This window comes from Silurus aristotelis, assembly GCF_946808225.1.
Source record: "Silurus aristotelis genome assembly, chromosome: 13".
In the NCBI taxonomy this organism is placed as follows: Eukaryota; Metazoa; Chordata; class Actinopteri; order Siluriformes; family Siluridae; genus Silurus; species Silurus aristotelis.
This window is the reverse complement of record NC_139586.1, coordinates 20,981,810-21,002,675: the sequence shown is the minus strand read 5'-3', so window position 1 is coordinate 21,002,675 and position 20,866 is coordinate 20,981,810. Positions and strand designations below refer to the sequence as shown.

Below are 20,866 nucleotides of genomic sequence, written 5' to 3'. Positions count from 1 at the left end.
TTTTCACAAAATTGATAATGTAGAGATGTCTTAAGATGTATGTGATTGCATAAGCTGCAACAGAAAACCAGCCATACAAGCATTTGCTTCAGTTTTAAAAGCTATAGTCACTGAACTCATCGAGTTAGAGCAATAAAGATGAGGTAGAAATGTGTTAACTAGTGAGAAGAGTGTGTTGAGAAGGTGGAGGGAGTATTTTAGGCAGCTGATGAATGAAAAAAATGAGAGAGAGAAGGTTGGATGATGTGGAGATGGTGAAGCAGAAAGTGAATATGATTAGCAAAAATGAAGTGAGAGCAGATATAGAGGATAAAGAGAATAAAGTTGGGTGGACCAGATTCTACTGTACTAGTAGAAGCGTAGGGATGTTTAGGAGAGATGGCTGTTGCGATTTAAACAAGATTGTTTAACAAGATTCTGGAAGGTGAGAGGATGCCTGAGGAATGGAGAAGGAGTATGCCCGTACCAGTTTTTAAGAATAAGAGAAATGTGCAGACCTGCAGTAACTACAGGGGAATAAAGTTGATCAGTCACACCATGAAGTTATGGGAAAGAGAAGTGGAGCCAAGCTGAGAGAAGAGGTGACCATCTGTGAGCAACAGTATGGTTTCATGCCAAGAAGGATCACTACAGTTGCAATATTTGCATTGAGGATGTTAATAAAAAAGTATAGAGAAGGTCAAAAGTGGTTGCATTGTGTGTGTGTATGGATTTAGAGAAAGCTTACGACAGGAGTTGTGTTATTGTATGACTAAGTCAGTTGTGGCAGGGAAGTATGTGAGGTTGGTGCAGGAAATGTATGAGGACAGTGTGACAGCAGTGAAGTGTAAAGTAGACAGACTGGTTCAAGGTGGAGGTGGGATTGCATCAAGGATCGGCTCTGAGCTCTTTCCTGTTTGGAGTGGGGATTGGCAGGTTGGATAAGGATAGACAGGAGTCTCCGTTTACTATGATGTTTGCGGATAATATTGTAATTTGTGTTGAGAGACGGGAGCAGGTTGAGATGAACCTGGGGAGGTGAAGGTACACGCTGGAGAGAAGGGGAATGAAAGTCAGTAGGAGTAAGACAGAGTACATGTGTGTGAATGAGAGGGAGGGCGGTGGAGTGGTGCGGTTGCAGGGAGAAGAGGTGATAAAGGTTGAGAAATTCGGTACATGTGGTCTGCAGTGCAAAGTAATGGAGAGTGTGTTAGAGAAGTGAAGAAAAGAGTGCAGGTAGGGTGGAGTGGGTGGAGAAGGGTGGCAGGAGTGATTTGTAATAGAAGAGTATCTGCAAGAGTGAAAGAGAAAGTTTATAGGACTGTGGTGAGACCTGAGATGTTGTATGGTTTAGAGACAGTGGCATTAAGTAAAAGACAGGAGGTGGAGCTGGAGGTAGCAGAGCTGAAGACCTTGAGATTTTTGTTGGGAGTGATGAGGATGGACAGGGTTAGAAATTAGTTTGTTAGAGGGACAGCACATGTAGGATGTTTTGGAGACAAGGTGAGGAAGGCAAGATTAAGATGGTTTGGACATGTGCAGAGGAGGGACATGGGTTATATTGGTAGGAAAATGCTGAGAATGGAGCCGCCAGGACGGAGGAAAAGAGGAAGGGCAAGGAGGCGGTTTATGGATGTGGTGGGGGAAGATATGCAGGTGGTTGATTTGAAAGTGGCAGATGTAGAGGACAGGGTGGTATGGAGACGCATGATCTGCTGTGGCGAACGGGTAAAACCAAAAGAAGTCACTCAACTATGATGTATTTATATATTTTTGAAGTAGTCCACTGAAATATATTACTGGGTTCATATCCAGAACATGGTCCCACAATATGATTCCTGTTCTACATTGTATTTGCGCTAGTGCAGACATTTTTTAATCAAAATGACACTGCTTTTAAAATGTTCATTTTAATGGTTTATTTAATTTCATCTTCTCCCGCTTAATTCAGGTCGCGGGGGCAGCAGTCTAAGCAGATTCCCCAGACACTTCTCCGTGTCCAGGGATCGGGCTGTCAAGGCCCCCGCCTTCGACTGTTGCCCAATCCTCTCAGCACCCATTTTAATGGTTAATTTTCATAATTCGATTGGGTACAACTGTTTTGTCCTGTTTTGTTATTGTAACATTACACATTCAAAACTCAATAAAACTAGTCATCCATGGCTAAGAGCATTCTGAGTGGAATGACAGTCTTTATCACTCAACTGCCACAGCAACATGAGCAAATTATATACTTCTATTAGTTAATGATTGCCAAATAAAGTTGCATGAGTGGCAGCTTTAAAGCATAGTAATAGCAAGCTTTACATTATCACGGAGGAAGTACATTAGCCTTCTTGATTCCAGACTTGTTATGCAAAAAGGAAGACTCAGCTATTAAGGTAATGCAGGACATATGCGAGGAAATGTTCAAATCCGACTTGAATAAATCCTGCCTTGCTTAACCCTGAGGTTCAAGAGCTGAAAAAAGTTAGAAAGATTCTCACTTCCTTTCCTATTAAATTCAAGGTCAAAGAGTGGATTATTCTTACCCTGTACCCACTGACTGACAGTGGTGACGATGAAGTGTTCTCCATAGCCTGAGTAGAAAGAACGGGAGCTTTGTGCCTCTGAGGATGCCTTGGTTCCTGTATTTCAGAACCAAACACACACCAGGAGCAAAGTCATTAGCAAACTCACCTCAGCAAAATGTCACCAGAATGTTTTTTATTGTATTTTTGTATTTAGTGAATTCATAGAAGAGCTTCACCTTGATAAACGGCATGATCCTCTACCACCGACGAGGTATCCCCTTTCACTGTAATAAAACTCCATGGGTGCCTGGAGACACAGAGGCCGATAAGGAAAATTAAATACGAGAAAATTGCAGACGTGCAAAAAACTAATACAGAAAATAAAGGTATTGACATGAAAGAACACAGAGACAGAAATAGTTAAAATTATAGTCAGAGTGTTGGCTAGATCATGTCAAAACTGGGCAGTGTTAAAGGGTAAATGATGCCTGATTGAGATATACAGTACAGACCAAAAGTTTGGACACACCTTCTCATTCAAAGAGTTTTCTTTATTTTCATGACTATGAAGTCACACTGAAGGCATCAAGGGCTATTTGACCAAGAAAGAGAGTGATGGGGTGCTGCGCCAGATGACCTGGCCTCCACAGTCACCGGACCTGAACCCAATCGAGATGGTTTATGGGTGAGCTGGACCGCAGAGTGAAGGCAAAAGGGCCAACAAGTGCCAAGCATCTCTCGAGGAACTCCTTCAAGACTGTTGGAAGACCATTTCAGGTGACTACCTCTTGAAGCTCATCAAGAGAATGCCAAGAGTGTGCAAAGCAGTAATCAAAGCAAAAGGTGGCTACTTTGAAGAACCTAGAATATGACATTTTTCAGTTGTTTCACACTTTTTTGTTATGTATATAATTCCATATTTAATTCCACATGTGTTAATTCATAGTTTTGATGCCTTCAGTGTGAATCTACAATTTTCATAGTCATGAAAATAAAAGAAAACTCTTTGAATGAGAAGGTGTGTCCAAACTTTTGGTCTGTACTGTATATATATATATATACATGGTCGTCTTACTATTCTTTTCATTTACAGTTATAGTAAATATAGTCAGTTATAGCTGGTACACAACTATTCCTTTGGTGGACCACTTTTGATAGATACTGACCACTGCAGACTGGGAGCACGCCACAAGAGCTGCAGTTTTGGAGATGCACTGACCCAGTCTTCTAGCTATTTCAATTTGGCCCTTGTCAAACTCGCACAAATCCTTACACTTGCCCATTTTTCCTGCTTTTTACACATCAACTTTGAGGACAAAATGTTCTCTGAAACAGCGGTGCATCAAATCACAGACAGTTCTGAATATTTGGTTTTACTTTATCTAAAATTATTTACTTTGATTTTATTTGTCCATTAAATTCTAATTGCTTTTCTACTTTGTGACATGGTACTGGTGGATACTCCTGTGCAATGTTGTTGTGTTGATCTTGGTTAATACATTGTTGAGGTGTACAATTTGATTTTTATTTTAGGAAATAAAACCTCACGTGTTTTGGTGTCAAGGACTAGTGCATTTTCTAACCCACAGTAAATATAAGTAAAATACCCAAATACTGTTAAAATCAGATACTCTAAAACATACAGTAAATCATATTGGAATTGGTGACTTGGATAAGTTTAGCAGTCACTTATTTATACTTTTAGTTAAGTATATATTTCAGGTACTTTTTATACATTTGATTATCTGTAAGTAAAGCACATGCAGTCATGTTGCCTGAAGGTGTTCCCATGTCAAAACTTAGTTATTGCTTTAGTTTTGAGCATTACACAATGCTGGCACTGGAGATTCCTTCTAAAAATTCTAGAAAAATAATAAAATGCAGCATCCTCCAAACAATTGTGTGTTATTTGCATTGCATCCATACTGTTGTTACACCTATGCTTTTAAAACAGTAGAAAAACTCAGACGGAAAAGAATTCTGCCTAATCAGATTCCAACAGAGAAGAGTAGCAGTATAAAATGTGTTAAATAGTAGAGGTGAGTGAGACAGCTCTCTTAGAAAAGCACTTCAATGATAGAGACAAAGTGTGATGGTTGTGCCAAAGATCTCTGGACAGGAAGCGTAATTACAGCAGGAGATTTTCCCATCTTTCCCCTGGTAAGATTGTCCTCTCTGAGGGATGGAGAGATAGAAAAAGAGATAGTGCCGGACTTGAACAAGCTAAAGGCGCATTGCAATTTTGCTGAGTGACAGGTGTTTCTAGTTCAATAAGAGTGGTTCATGTAAGTAAAACCTAATCAGCCAGTAGCAAACCTGACCATGTAAAACTGCATTAAAGCCCTTATTTTCACTGGTTAAATTTTTTTTCTTAATAAAATAGTTGTCTGTTGGCTTACTAATACACTTCTAAAACCCTCCCAATCTTTATTTCTCCAATCCGTTCTTTGAGGAAAGTCATCAGAGCACAAGTAGGATATGGAAATTGGTTTTTGGAGCAGTATTGCAGTAAGAGTAGGAGCAATATTTATTTGGCCACGGCAGGGTTATTGCATATGCATTGCGTGAAATGTTTCCCGGCACACTGCCAATCTTTAGGATGTCTTGGTGATGGTGTGTGTCCAAGTGTGTGGCTTAAAAAAAATATGGAAGCCTCTATCCATTTTTTCCTATTCCTTCTTTTCTCTAGGCGTAAATATTTAACTGTAGGTGAAAATATTTGGAAGAACTTTAAGCACTAGCCAGAGTAACGAGTAAAATTCTTCTCTAGGAGACTGGGTCAGGGTGATCTTTTGTTTAGTGTCTGAGACATGCTCTTATTACTGATTCAACACCTACGAGACTGTGGTTATATAAATAGCTGCTCTGGTGCATTTGGAAAAAAACAGAATGTCGATTCAGATGGGAATATACATTACTTTAGAAAAAATATGCTTGTGATACTGCTACCAAAGATACATTAATCCAGTATGCTTTCAGTAGTGATTTTGCAAGCAGTTTTTATTTTTTAAGGAGTAGTAGGCCACGCCTCCTTTTCTAGAACGGACAGGCTGAGGACACACCCCATTTACTACTCAGTCACTGCTGAATTACTAAATGCAAGAACAAGAATAAGACACAAACTCACAGTGCATTTCAGCAGGTCTAAATTAGGTCTTGTGATTCCTCTGAGGTGCAACGGAGGGTCTAGATTGGAGAGAAAACCATCTGCTCCCGTTTTATTAAATCCGGGCTCGAACTCGGCCTGGGATTCACATAGTGACTCTGCGCTGCGTGGAATTTATTGAGGACCGAGAAGCAGCTGCTTTGAGACTTGGACGTCGACTGCCTTGCCTGAGCCTAATCATGGCTTTAGTAATAAGTAGAAAAAAACAGGGAGTTTGCAGATCGTGGACAGAAACAGGCAATATGCTGTCTGAGAGAGAAGCGTCCTATTAAGAGCTTTGGGTTTATCCAAATGCTAACATTATCCACAAATGGTGACAAATAAATTACTCAAAGAAACTAAACTAGCAAGAGAAAGTTTATGTAATTAATTATCTACGATTTATTTTCATTTACTAAATGACTCATGTAAAAGTGTTTAAAAAATGGTTAATTAAATAAACTACATGATCTTCATTTTAGCTAGATATGTGTATTAAGCTTAGTTTAATTTCTTTTTCTCGGTAACCTTCAGTAGCAAGAAAGAATACAATATAATATAACTTTAATTGTGTCAATTTCAGTTCATAGAATGTGAAACAACTTCATGTGGAAGGTGAACACTGACACTGTATTCAACGTGGCCTAATCGTTTATAACTTTTGCGCTGCAATTAATCATCTCTGCTGAGATTGACATGTATTTATATAATGGAAGTAACAGAGCTGCACAACAAACGCTTTATTGGAGGTCAGTTGAATATTCCAGCCGGGAGCCCTGCTGTATCTGCACATACTCTGACATCCTTTCAAATTCAAACAGTGTGCTACTGAGCTTAATGTTTATATCTAGTGAATAAAAACGTGAATGAAGCATAAAGGCTGCACTCTGTTTAAAGCCAAAAGTGTCACAGAGCAGTTAAGACATGTCTGGGGTATAATAGCAAACAACAATGTTACCGATTTATTTTTTCCCCCACAACTTTTTAGTTATTAGTCTTAAAAGCTTCCTATCTGCCTGTATGAGAATGTATGAATGTAATGCAAATAATAAAACGTGATCGCAACTTAATCGCACATTTTTATCTGTTCAGATAAAAATGTGAACTATATATAAAATAGTTAAATGTTATTATAAATATATGTAATTATGCAGTGATTCTTTGCATTTTAAATTTTATTTTATTTTCATCCAGCTTTGTTAAGAATCCCAAAATAATGATCTCTGTATTTCAGTCCCAATTTCTCAAATGGTTAAACGGTCCCATTGAACATATCTAATACTGAGGCAGCCTGGGCTCACAGATGTTACAACTATCTAAGGGGTTGGTTTGTTGCTGAGAGGTCAGACATTTTTATCCCTAATGACAATTCAACTATCAGTGGCCAGGAGCCTGGTTTGCCAACATTCTGTCAGTTCAATACTGGAAAGAATGTAGGTTTTAGAAAGATAGTATGCTGGGAACCATTAGTTCTACTGTAAATGTCTCTTTATAATGAGGAGGATAATGACCACTATTACCAAAGCAATAGAGAGAAATACTTTTTATACAAAATACACATGCTTGCATATTTTAGCACAGTCAGAAATTTTAAATGTTCTCACACCATTTACATTTTAACAAAGTCAAACATTTAGGCAGTTTGTTTTATGTATGTGATAGCTGGTGCTACTAGTGTCATGCATAGCTAATTAGCATGGGACCATCTAACAACACTTTTACAGTGCAAAAGCAGATTTTGTTTTTCTGGCCTAATTAACTTAACTGAACTCACCTTTAACTGCATAGTAATACTAGAATTGGACTGGTTCAACCTGTGGAGTTGGTAGCTCAGTGTTTAAAAAAAAAAGCAAAGCCTTTAAACCCTTAACCCTGCTCCATTATATAAATGAGATCATTGTAACTTGTTAAGGATAAAGCTGTCTGTCAAATGGAATAAATGTAAACCATACATTACAGCACTGCAATGTATAGAGCAACCACTAAATATCACAATTATTTTGCAGTTGACTGTAATTCTTAGTTCCATGGCTGGTGGCTTCATGTCTTCACATCTTATATAATGTTATGGAATATAGGAGACTGCTAGGAGAATATATATTGTATACTGATTGGTAGCTGTCATACAATATGAGAGACTTTGTCTGCAGAACTTGCATATTTTGTCTATTGATTGATAGATGTCATACAATAAGGGCTAGGCTAGAGGAAGCGGCAGTCACTGAAACGAAAAAATAAAATGCGCTTAAATTACACTGCCCACAAAAATATGCCTACCTGTGCTTTTGGTCCATTATAAGTTGGCTCTAGTCCGCTTTCAACTAGGCCTAAAAAAGGTCAAATCCAGTTCTCTTCAAGATGGCCCATAAATCTTCTCAAACCCTTAACTGTAACAAAAACCTTTTGATGCACTAATGAAGATCTTGGGTTATTTGTGTCCAACTGTGACATTTGCCTTTTCCAAATCATCGAAAAAGATTTCAAATATTCACTCTAGCAGAAATATGGACATCCCATTAAAATGTCAGAGTATGAATGACTGTCATGACTGTACATGGTCATTAGAAGTGCTAATGGCATTAATGTCCTGTCAAATTTGCACTCTGGGGATTTTGGAGATTTGGGCATTTTCAGGGACAAATTCTGGACTAGATCTTTCTCTTTAAGAATCAAAGGACTCAAAGAAACTTGTACCTGAAGCCAAGGCGATGAAAATGACGGCTGCCCAACTTGGACAGAGCTTTCCTTGCTGAGTCCTCGAGGTTGTTTGAGCCCTCATCGTTCACCATCATGGCCAGGATCTGACCATCCTCCACTGCCTCCACATACTGGGCCAGGCGTCTGCTTTCGTCCTTGCTCCGGTATGTGTCAAACCTGCAAAGTAGGTCAGAAAGAAATTTTATTATCTTGCCATGGATGGTTCTGAAAGCCAAACATTCCAGGCGAGTTGGAAGAAGTTGATGTTTTGAAGGCAAAGTACAGATAAAGGCCAGGTTATTATTTTGTGACGAGAAACCGATTAAAGGCAGATCTAAAAGGACAGTTTTGTTTTGACAATTGGTCCAAAGTTTCTGTTTCCTGGTTTAATGCCAGCCAGTCAATAAATCACTATTTTGGTGATGTAATAAACCACAATCCATTATGTGGGAGATAAACAATAGCTTAGCAAAACAAAATGCAGAGCATAGAAGAAGCAAAGTGAAAGGGCACTAATACAGAGGACACTGAGCGCGATAAATGGAAAAAGGAAATAAGAGTTATTCATGATGGTGTGTCAGAGTCGGAGACAGTCAGGCTGGTGGAGTTATATAAAGATGAACAGATACACAGAGTTGCACTTTACAGAGAGACAGAGTTGAACAGTTGGATAGAGATGTATCTCCAGAGATAGAGGGAGAGACAGATCCATGAGAAATGCATTTTTTTTAATCATCAAATTCAGCTGAAAATCTAATAATACAGAAGCTCCACCTCTTTTGAAAAATGCAGCAGGAGCACCAACCTATCAGTGCGTAGCACCTCTCCTGTTGTCGGTTCGATGACGTGGACGATGATGCCTCGGTTGCCCCAGCTCCTCTCGAAATGGTAGCTGTTTTCATTTCCTTCTCCAGGATGCAGCGTTTTGTTAAGGAACGTCCAAGACAGCTTCTTCTCAGCATGAATCTCTAGTGTCCCTCCTGTTCCTACACCAACATACTTTCTCCCAAAATAACTGTGCTCATCACCAGTGTCGTCAGACCTGTTAAAAAAAAAAAAACACATCGTATAGGGAGATAACACAAGCAACTCTTTTCAGAGAATCGTCATTGCAGCCTTTTGCTGCTATAATAATCATTTACTCTGTTGGAGGCTGAAAACCTGCATAGGAACACATAGACTAATCAGTAATTGTATACTTCCCAAGTACTTTTATATGTTTACACGCTAAAATGAACTTAAAGTGCCTGAAGACGGAGCTGTGAACAACCATAATACTATTACTCCGGAGAAATCAGGCAGTCTGATGTGGAACATGAAGATGCCACATCTACAGGCAAAACACAAATAAGACTGTGATTCTGATATAGCAAAAAAGGCTAGGTATATGGATAAATATTTATATTCTAAAGTGAATAATAATTTAATAAAACAACATTTACTAAAATGTTATGAATATTCATTATTATTTAAATTTAATGTAAAGGTAGTTGATTACACCACGTAAAGGTGGTTGATTAACCAGGATTTTGAAATTTGCTTGTCAGATTTGTATTATAGGTGCAAAGCTAATGTAGCTAATCAGTAAGGGAAATATATACAGTAGCTATCAGTTGAGCATTGTGCAGCCGACACTCAATTTACATTTATGCCATATGGCTGACTCCCTTATCCAGAACAACTAAGAAATTTTTTTTTTAACAGTCTTGCTGAAGGCCCAGGAGCAGCAGCTTGGTGGTGTTGGGATTTTAACTAACAACTCTTTTAAACCAGGATCCCAAAGTCTAAACCTACCAGCTACCACTTCCCTATATCACTTTTCAATTTGGCATAGAAATACTATTTGTGCGTGAACAGAGGTCAAGACCCAGGCAGAGAGGTTATCGGAGATAAACCATAAACATGACAAGCAAGCGAATAATCCACTAAACACAAACTAGAAAAAAAGGCTTGGACTTAACCATAAAAAAACATGATCAATTACAACAGGGGAAACAAAAACAGCAAGGTACACACAGACAATCTAATCAAGGACTAAAACAAAACAGGTGGATATAAAATGGCAGCAAACTAAATAGGAGTGAAAATCAAACCAAACATGATCATGGGGAGATCATCACTGCATCTCAAAGGAAGGATTCGTGATTTATCCAAATGTACTTTTATTTGAGATGAATGTTCAAGCAGTTTGATACAAATCGATGTGCTGAGGAAGACTCTAGATTCTAGCTTCAATGTGGCTGCTACTGTTTTTAGGTCTGTTTCATCCATTTTAAGTGATAACTGTGTCATACTGTGTCACCAAGCACATAGTGTTAAGAGGTGATTTATGTATGCTGTATACACTAAACTAGAGGCTACAGGGTACCATGTGTTACAACTGCATTAGTCTCGAATCTCCAGAGAAAATGAAAAAAATTTTACATGTTAAACATAAAGCTTGGCAGATTTTGTGATTCTATGTTTATAGTGAAGTGCTTTATATAGATAGTAACACTCCTACATTACCTGCCATAGAGCGAGATGGTGAGGTTTCCTTTATATGGACACTCAGGACTGCCGATATGCAGCTCGCCGTTGTTTCCAATGAGGATGTGTTTGGCACGAAGTACGAGGGGCTGGTTAGTATCAGCGATCACAAGCTTTCCTATAGAGAACACAGAACTCTTCCATGACTTGATCTCCAAACCAAAACATCCGCGATCTTTCCTTTTAAGGCAGCGGCACTGCCGCATTAATCCAAACATACTCTTTACTAGAAGGACAGATGTAAATGGATTTCGCCTTCAACTGAAGCACATGATCTTTTCAGTTAAACACACTAAAGGCCCTGTGACTGATTTTACGATGCATGAAGGATGGATGTAAAAGAAGAAATTACCTCCGTTGGCAATCTCAATAGAGTGGACGGTGGCAGAGGATGTAAGAAGCAGTTTACGGCCGTAGCCGATGGTAACACGGTGAGACTCGCTAAAGCCTGGAGCCCAGGGCTGCAACTCAGGCATCTGATCTGGACAAACTGCAGAGTAGAAAAACAAATACATATAGTATACATATGCACAATACGACTTAAGTAACCAGGCACACAAATTACACTTTAGTGCATAGTGCGGGATGAACTTTGCACTGTGTAAGTATTAATACCAGTGGAACATTTTCATATCCTGCAATGATAAAAACCTGCGATTAAACTGAGATTTTGATGTTTGATTTACACAATTTCTCCACGATCTGAATGATCTGGTAGGAAAACTACCCTCAGGACAATAATTAGAGTCAGAATAAAAGAAACACCTTTTGATTAGAGTCTTCTGGTATATATTGTATAAATTGCATACAGTAATGAAGCCATGGTGTGAATATGATGCATATATTTTGTGCATAGAAACACACATTGATATTTCTTCGACTGATTTGATGACACTCAAACAAAAAATATACATAATTTATCTTTCTTGATTTGTGAAGATGTTGAAAAGACATGCTCATGATATAAATAAATCTGATAAAGTGTAAGATGACTTAATTACCACAGTATTAGTTTCATAAAGATGTTCGAGATGCTTTATTACGTCTTTCTTTTTTATAATTAAAATGGCTTTGTTTTAATGCCAACAGAGTAGATTTTGCAAAAGTCTTTTGTAATATGAAGTAGATCTTAGCATTGTGCCATTTTTACCTCGAAGTTAAAATGACCGTGATCTTTAGAAACAATAAATCTCAATCTTCGGTTCACACGATATGCTATTATGAATTTGCAGCTACAATACCCAACAAGGCATGTAGAAATCTAGCATTTAGCCTTGTTATTTTAATATCACAAAGACCAATAGCAGCTGTAAAACACAGCAAGACAGGCACTGCTAAGAAATCCCTGTTCTATTAATTCTGACTAAAAATCCCCCAATTGTGCAATAACTAGAATAAATCCTGTGGGCATTTCTAACACATTTACAATATCTATTATGGCCTTAATTGACAGCTGCGAGGTGTAATAACATGACACTGCATCTGACTAAATAGGAGTTGTTAAAAGTGGGACTTTGTAACTTTAGGGCACTTTTAAAAAAATATTTGGCTTACTTTCCAAATAATATCTTTCCAAAAGAAAAACTTCTAATTCGACAGGCTTTATCAATTATCAAAATCCAACATAACATAGACCTTTAATTGTTTGTTATAGCACAATAGAATTTGGGATTATTAAGAGTGACGGATCAACCAATTTTTAGGAAAGCAAAATATTTAAGCAAATAATATCTGTTATATCTAATATTATTTAGTTGCATATCCTTTTCTTGTAAAAACTTGTTTGGTGAGCCACATATTTCACCGAACCAAACCAAAACTTATTTTGTGGTGCTTTTCTCACAGTTGAACCTTGCATGCTCAATTAGATATTATCTGGTCAGCAACTTGACCAGGATAAAACGTAGCATTTTGTGCAGTGTATGTACCCTATGATAGTAGCAGCAGCATAAATTAAAAAGTCTACAAAGGTATTCTGTCTGCCAGTTTACAGCGAAATGCATCTGAGCTCACACATTTTGGATCAGAGCAGATCATATCTTCCTCCACACTTTGGCACTTTGGAGAAAGGATGCTTCTGCTGCCAACCGTTGTTTTCCTCAGAAACCTGTTCAATGTCTGGTTGTTCACCCATTGGACATATATATATATATATATATATACTCTATTCTTTTGGCTTTTCCAATTAGGGGTCGCCACAGCGGATCATCCACATGTTTGATTTGGCACGTTTTTACGCTGGATGCCCTTCCTAACGCAACCCTCCCCATTTATCCGGGCTTGGGACCGGCACTAAGAGTGGCTGGGGTTGGATCCCTGACTGGGGATCGAACCCCAGGCCGCAGCGGTGAGAGCGCCGCATCCTAACCACTAGACCACCAGGGACCCTATATATATACTCTATATCTATATAATAATTTATTTTTATTTTTTTTTTCAAAATTTATAATGGCTTGATTTTCTCCCAATATACAGCTGTATGTTAGTTTATCATTTTAAACAAATGCAGTCTTCACAGGCAACACTCCAAGCTAAAAGTAGACATTCTGAACTGTTTATTATTCAAACAGGGTATACCTGGGCAACAAGAAACATTAGTTAGTCACATGTCCCAACATTTTGATAAATATCAGAAAATGTAAGCTGAAATTACATCACACCCAAATGCCCTCAGTGTATAGCAAATGCTAAAGAATTGGCCCTGGTATTTTTGCACGGTTTACTCAAAAGCAACCCACTCAACCTAAACTACCTTCAAACTCTGTGTGATGTCATTCTTAATGGACTGATGTTCTGTAGGAAGGCCATCTTTCTTAAAAGCCAGCACAAGCACTGCTGTGATTACAGCAAACCAGACAGACTCATCCTGCGTCTGAATCTTTAAAAAAAATCCATTTATGCATTTAGTCAATTACATGAAACCTTGCCATCTTTGCTACAAACATAAAAGTAGGCATGGGAAAAGACGCAATGAGGGCGCTTTTGGTGTATTAAATTTCTCTACCATCCTATAAAGAGGATGAAGAATCATTTCTCCACGGTAGAGCGAAAAAATGCTTATGGTCATAATTACTGCGAGTGAGCAAATGTTCCAATGCTGACTTCTGTTTGCAATTACAATAAAGTGGTTGAAAGAAAAGAAAGTGTGTGTTTATACCTTTCTAAATATGTAAAAAATTGACCTTGAATGTCAACCTCAACTAAACAAGTGGATAAATGTTGGAACTTATTGAAAATCACTTTTCCCATCTCTCTTTAGTGGCAGTTTGGCAGTACTTTAGAGACTTTTGTAAAGTTCCCATAATTAACATGGTTTAGATCATTCTGAAACCTGGTGGAACTAAACCCAAGCAGATTTCTAATCAAAAGAAAAGCTACAATTTGCATTTTTTAGTTTTGAACTCAGACTACAGAGACCAATAAATCCCTGTAAAGCACTGTGACTGGTTCCCTGGAATTATTGAACTCTTTCTCTTACTGTAAAAATGAGTTTAAATGTTTCTTCTGGAAAACACCCTATATGTAAGCTAATCAACACTCTGGGTTGTGTTGTTATTGGAAAATAATCAACAACATGAGTATTTCTGGGATTGTGTGTTTGGGATTCCTTGATGCAAGATAGTCAGTGTTTCATTCTGTGCAAATCTGCAGGTTTATCTCTGGCTGTTACAGAGAGCTTATACTGGAAACCTTTTTAAAAAAAATACTAAATATATGTCTCTTTACAGAAATGATGAACAATTATTCAACAATTGACTTGTGAGAATCTATTTATGTGGAGTAACCATCATGCAAGTCCCTGTATAAGCAGTTACCATAGAAACAATTAGTAATTTGTTAGTAATATATCAAAAAGTAATTTGATATAAAACTGGTTAACATTTCTGCCTAAACTACTATCAGAGCCATTTTACAGAGAATCAACAGTTAATGATAAAATATTTTATATGAAACACATATCAGAGAACAAATCAGAGAGTAATATTGATCCTTACAACCAAGCTAAACTAGTGGCTATGAGTTTTGAACTTATTTTGAACTTATTATTCCTGCATTCATATAAATTCCCATTTTAAAAAACAGCTAGATATGTTCTGCAACAAACTTCATGGCCTTTCACGATCACATGTTTCTCTATACATGTTGCAATTTAATTTGATTTTTGTACTTAATTTTTGTTTTAAAAAAATATAATTACTGGCCAAATTACACCCTGTTGCTTTTAAGGTTAAGAGTTGAATTTTAAGGTTAAGATTCACCAAGATGGTGAATAATTATGCAAGTCACACAAAGTCTTAAAACATAAAGGGGGTTATACAAATGAACAGAGTACCATGTGATAGTGTGGATATGAAGCTGAAAAGGAAGATGACAGTGAGAGAAAAAGAGAAAGAGAGACAAGTTTAATGTCTGATCTAACATCCAATTTCTAAAAAAAAAGTTGATAATACTCAAGTGTCCTTATCTAGCATTTTCCCTATCTTCGCCATTCAAAACCTAGCATGACTGTGTCAATAAAACAAGCAGAGATATACACAGAAAAACTTGAGAAAAGAGAGAGGGAAAAGGGACCATACCAGCCTGAATAATGGGCAGAAAAGCTCCAAAAAGTACAAGCCAGATCTTCATTTTTCAGTTCTGTCAGTGGAGTTCAGCCAGACAGATTTTCAAGGCACCTGCAGAAAAAAACATTAATAAATCATTCCGGGCCACACTCAGCAGCCTGAGTTAGTACACAATGTGTGTTTGCTGGTTTGGGTGTGTGTCCCTGCTGTGAAAGGTGTGAAATCAGATTCAGATGAAAGTCAGATTCGAAACAAATTTATTTTTAAACCAGGAGTCGCTCACAATGACACAGAAAACACAACATGACAAACAAATATATACATTGTATGTCTATTAGTACTTTGTGTTTGTGTGTATACACACTCCCAGATCAAAGAACTTCGAAGGTAGGACAGTAAGAAAGGTGCGATTGTTTAACTATGGTTATGTAAAGAATTCAATCACATGACACGCAAATGCTTGCGCACACACACACACACACACACACACACATAGACATTGTATAAAGGAGACGCAGCCTGCACCCTGTCTATGAAACTGATGGTAAAGTCAAGTCCAAAAAAACTTTCCAAACATCTTGGCTAACCTCTACTTCTGTCTGGGGAAATTTGTGTACAGTTTTTGGGAGAACTACTGTAAATCTAGTACCTTGTGCAGTATTTTGCTTTTGGCATTTGTCAATATGTAATGCATAAAATATAGTATATAATAGTATAGTAATTAAAATAGTGTGACTAATTATAAGTATGTGTCCTCTTTCGTAAAATTAACTGCTTTAATTTAAACTTTAATGTAATGTATTGTAGTCATTAGAAGTAAACTCACTCATGACTTATCATACACATACTCATAGCATAAGTGTTTTCCAAAAAAAGTGACTCGAGCTCCCTCTATACTTTTCAACACACAGTACCTTCCACCTCCTCTGCTATCTCTCTTTATCATCTACAGTGATGATTCTGCTCTGAAATATTCTTCTTCTCTCCCCAACACACTCCTGTCCATCCACACACTGTGTTCTGTATTTTATATCAACTCCTTAAAGATGTGTTGAAAATCTCTCCACTTTTCAGTTTATTTTTGTTCATTAGTCTGATCTTTGTGTGCTTTTATTTTCCACGGATCTCATACTTATGTGTGTGTTGGTTCTTTAACAAGAAAAATCTGTATTATAAGTTCAAATGCAGTGCAAACTGGAATAAATCAGTAGAAAAATGTTGCAAAGGCCATGTTGAACAAACTGATACAATACAAACTTTTTCTCTATATAAAACCCACACACATACCGAGAAACTTTAAAAGCAGTCGTTTTACATGAATAGGTGTGGGATATATGCTGTAAAGAAGCTGAGTCAGCTGTGCCAAGTAAAATCTTTGAAAATGCATCATGGCAGCTAAACAAAAAAAAGTTGATGCTCGGTAATTTTTTAGAACAATTGACTGACTTGCTTTGTCACGAGTGCGTTCTTTGTCGTATTTCAAGTAAGTGTCGACAGTTTGGGGCAAAGCATCTCTCAAAGACTTCTCAGAAATACAGAGGAAACTGTTGTTCTTAAAAATCAAGCACAACTAAAAGAAAATGGCAAAAAAAAATTTTTCAAGCTAGCTGTAACCACGGATTTGTTATTTAGAATGAGGATATAGTTGGTACGTTTTTGGAAACTAGCTCAGCATACAGCATACAGGTTTGAAACTCCTGATGCAATGCAGATTGGCACAGGCCTGTACATAGTCATGAGTGCATTTCATCTCGTCACACATTCCATTTCTATTTTTTTATTTGTTTCTATTCTATTATTTAGTAAATTATTTCATTCCTATATTTTATTCTTATTCTGAAACCTTTTAATTTTACACTTTTTGATTCCTTCTTTAAGACAATTATAATTATATTAGATAATTGCACTAAAATATAATAATAGGAGCTTGTACAAGTACAGTGGGATTAGGAGGATAAAAAAAAAAAAAAAAGAAATTACTTCACTATATGTCTTATTGCGTACAGATGTCGATCTGATAAATAAAATGTACCGGTTGGAGCACCAAACTGGCTCTACAATCTAGAGGTGTGCATTGGGACACTTTTCCTATGAGACCCAACAAAAAAGTTGCAGGAACAAGGACAAGCAAATACGTATGATGCTCAAGCAGTCACTGCTTTCTTTCATTCATCATTAGTAGCAGTTTTCCTTGGCAAATGGTCAGAATTCTATCAAGAATGGGAATAGGAATGTGCACACATCACCTACTATTTAAGCGTTCACTCTATTTTTAAAACAACGCGGGCGCTTCAAATCTTATCTTAAGTTTGAAAATGCTGGGAGTCCAAGAACTGGGCCTGGTGAGAAGTCTTGTTAATCAGATAACTTATTCTAGGTGTCTGCTGGCTCATGTATATGGAATAGTGCAGTGGGCTCATACAGTTATTTGCATAAGCTAAAAAATGTTTCATATCTTAGATGAAGTATATCCCGGACTGGTCATTTTCATGCAGTGGTGAAAATAGGCCAAAAAAAGGAAATTATCGGAGGTTATAGCACAAGTCCAGTTGCACACAGTGAGCTCAGTCTTTGCGTTTGTATGTGTGTGTGTGTGTGTGTGTGTGTGTGTGTGTGTGTGTGTGTGTGTGTGTGTGTGTGTGTGTGTGTGTATGTATATATGCAGTGGGATCCAAAAGTCTGAAACTACATCTTTTTATCTATTTATCTTTGGAACCCCACTGTATGTGCATTTGTATGTGCAGGTATCAATAAATGGGGACTGGAGACTTGGAAGATTTGGGGAGTTTATTTGAGCTCACACATGCTTATTGTTATTTTCAGAGATGGAGAAACCAGCAGGTGCAGGTGGATTTCTTCCCACAGGGCAGCTGCTATCCAGCTGGGTCACACAAACCACCTCTCTCTTCCAATCAGATCAGAGCTGCAGGGCAGAGAAAAGAAGACAAAGTTTAGGGCAAACGAAGTAGCAATCACCAGAACCACCACTGCAGCAAATTCCATACACATAAAAAAGTTCACTTCTCTGTCTTTTTCGTTCTCTCTCTCTCTCTCTCTCTCTCTCTCTCTCTCTCTCTCTCTCTCTCTCTCTCTCTCTCTCTCTCTCACATACACACACAATTCTAAAACCATTTGGATGCTTCGATTGCTCTCGTGAAGCTGAAGTAGGCACCTCGGCAAAGTCAAAAGTGTAGACAGTATTAGAGTGTCACATTTACTTTCACATTTGCAGCAGTTGCCTTTCAGGAAAACGGGTGATAAGATTTTGCTCGACGCTTCGCCACATCAACTAGTGATGAGAACGCCCTCACTCTCACTCCCTGATCACCTGCTGTTCAAATATATAGAAAAGCCCCATCAGATGGCTTAGCTTGTGGCCAGACTCATTTGCGACTTTCGGAAAAGTAAAAAGATTGAAAGAAAATCCCTTTGTTGGGTTTGCTAACGCACAGACTGATTTCCCCTGAGCCAAATACCTGATGACACACACACGCTCACACACACACACACACACACACACACACACACACACACACACACACACACACACACACACACACACTGCTGTAAGATTTTTTTTTTATAAACAAATCAGTGCAGGAGAAAAACAATGCTGATTTGTAGCTCATTTGTTTCGGACCTTTGTCGATACGCTGTTTATGAATCTCATCAGTTTTAACACACATTTACATACAGAATAGCCATAATGGAACTACCATTAATAATAACAGTTTTCTCCAATGCTTCTGATTTGATGTGTTCAGAAAATTAATAGACATGCACCAGTAATTGGGAGTTTAGGTTTACATCTACAGTATTTTGACAGATGCCCTTATCCAGAGCGATTTACATTTATCTTAAGGTCCTTGCTTAAGGACCCAACAGTGGCAGCTTGGCAGTGGTGGGATTCCAAATCCAACCTTCCAATCAATAATCCAAAGTTTTAACCCAAATCTCTGTCAATTAACAATAGGCCTCCATTTAACACAGGCCTCCCTTTGTTCTTATTGTTGTTACTGTGCTTATTATTAACTTATTATCCATACTTCTACAGGCTGGATTTGAGAAATATGAGCTTTATTTAATGGAATGTATTCTGATTTTCAACAAGCATAAAAAAACTAAATCTGGAACCCCCCCAGAACTTTTAGAAAAGAATATTTTCATTAATTGAGTCCCGAGCTCAGGGTCCTGTCCAAAATTATTTAACTGTCTATTTGAAGATTTGAATTTGTACATGGTGTCCTGTATTCCCATCTTGTACCCTGGGATAGGCTTCTTAGTCACCTTGGTTACCTTTAAGCATGGTGTTCTGCAACATTCGATTGAACTTGCTCTAACCCAAAATGCTTGTTGTGTGGAGATTATTGCTTCAAGCTACAAAGCTAATAGATAACAACATTTGAGCAAACTTAGCTTCCTAGCAAATAGCATATGTAAATGTTCACACTCGCTATAATTCACATTGGGTTGTTAATTCAACAACAACAAAAATACCGTATACGGCAACAGATGCTACAGAAAGAAATTGTTTTCTACAACATTCAAACAAAATGATGTCAAAGAACTAAAAGCAGAAGGTGTCTGAATTTTCTTCCTTGGCATATGGTTTGAAAATCAAGATGGAAAATCAAAATGTAGATGGAATTTTACACAAGAAGTCATTTAGATGAGGGCTCCCGAGTAATGTAACAAAAAAGTGTTCACCCTCATCATTGGGCAACTGCAGATTGGATTGCCAATGATGGCATAGCTTTCCGTGGCAAGGAGTCCAAGAGTAGGAGAAATGGGCCTCTCTTTATGGAAGAGATGGCATTAGTCTCTCTCCTCTGACAATCAGAGCGACACTGGCCAATCACTGGCTTCTGTGGAAGAGAGCAGTTAGAGCTTTCTTCCAAGCATGTTTGTGTGTTTTGTGAACAGCATATTGAAAAAATTGTATGAATCTATGAATGGCTTCATGAATCTCATATGTATATATGCAAATATCTTGACCTATCTGGTGGGTGACCAAATGGTCAAATTTCAAAGAAAATGGGGAGGGAAAGGAATTTATATCATATTTATGGTTATGTTTTATTAAAGATATACAATATGTAAAAATGTTTTAGCATCTTTATCCACACAGCAAACTTCAAGTAATTTGGCAGATTGACTTCATTTAGGGAAAACTAAATATACATTTGCTTGCTGGCTGAACCAGCAATGTTCTTAAAATCACTGTACTAAATTTGAGATGCAACCTGACTGATCATAGACCCTCACACCTTTTCATAGTGATGTATACCTCTGTTCCAGACATCTCTGTGTGAATCCACCAGGCCTGGAAGTCACTCTGCCTGAGCAATCACCCCAAGAGGAGCAGAATCAGTGTGATAACAGCCCAGCTCTTAGGATTTGGCTTTGCTATCTCTCTTTAAACTCAATATCTCTGACAT

At 37.8% G+C, this 20,866-nt stretch overlaps 2 protein-coding genes across 3 annotated transcripts in view; one reads left to right on the top strand and one right to left on the bottom strand.

Moving 5' to 3' along the window:
• stard5 (StAR related lipid transfer domain containing 5) overlaps nucleotides 1-20,866 on the top strand; it is a 423,751-nt gene that overhangs the window by 145,354 nt on the left and 257,531 nt on the right. The window lies entirely within an intron of this gene.
• cemip (cell migration inducing hyaluronidase 1) overlaps nucleotides 1-20,866 on the bottom strand; it is a 138,457-nt gene that overhangs the window by 65,452 nt on the left and 52,139 nt on the right. Inside the window, exons 2-9 of one of the 2 annotated variants that reach the window (XM_083559012.1) lie at nucleotides 18,230-18,351; nucleotides 15,441-15,539; nucleotides 11,216-11,353; nucleotides 10,843-10,981; nucleotides 9,140-9,376; nucleotides 8,332-8,511; nucleotides 2,729-2,799; nucleotides 2,511-2,606 (exon numbers count right to left, since the gene is read on the bottom strand). In XM_083559012.1, the coding sequence (XP_083415138.1) occupies nucleotides 2,511-2,606; nucleotides 2,729-2,799; nucleotides 8,332-8,511; nucleotides 9,140-9,376; nucleotides 10,843-10,981; nucleotides 11,216-11,353; nucleotides 15,441-15,492 (913 nt within the window). In that variant the 5' untranslated portion in view covers nucleotides 15,493-15,539; nucleotides 18,230-18,351. The remainder of the gene's footprint in view (nucleotides 1-2,510; nucleotides 2,607-2,728; nucleotides 2,800-8,331; nucleotides 8,512-9,139; nucleotides 9,377-10,842; nucleotides 10,982-11,215; nucleotides 11,354-15,440; nucleotides 15,540-18,229; nucleotides 18,352-20,866) is intronic. The other variant, XM_083559011.1, reaches the window with a different exon arrangement.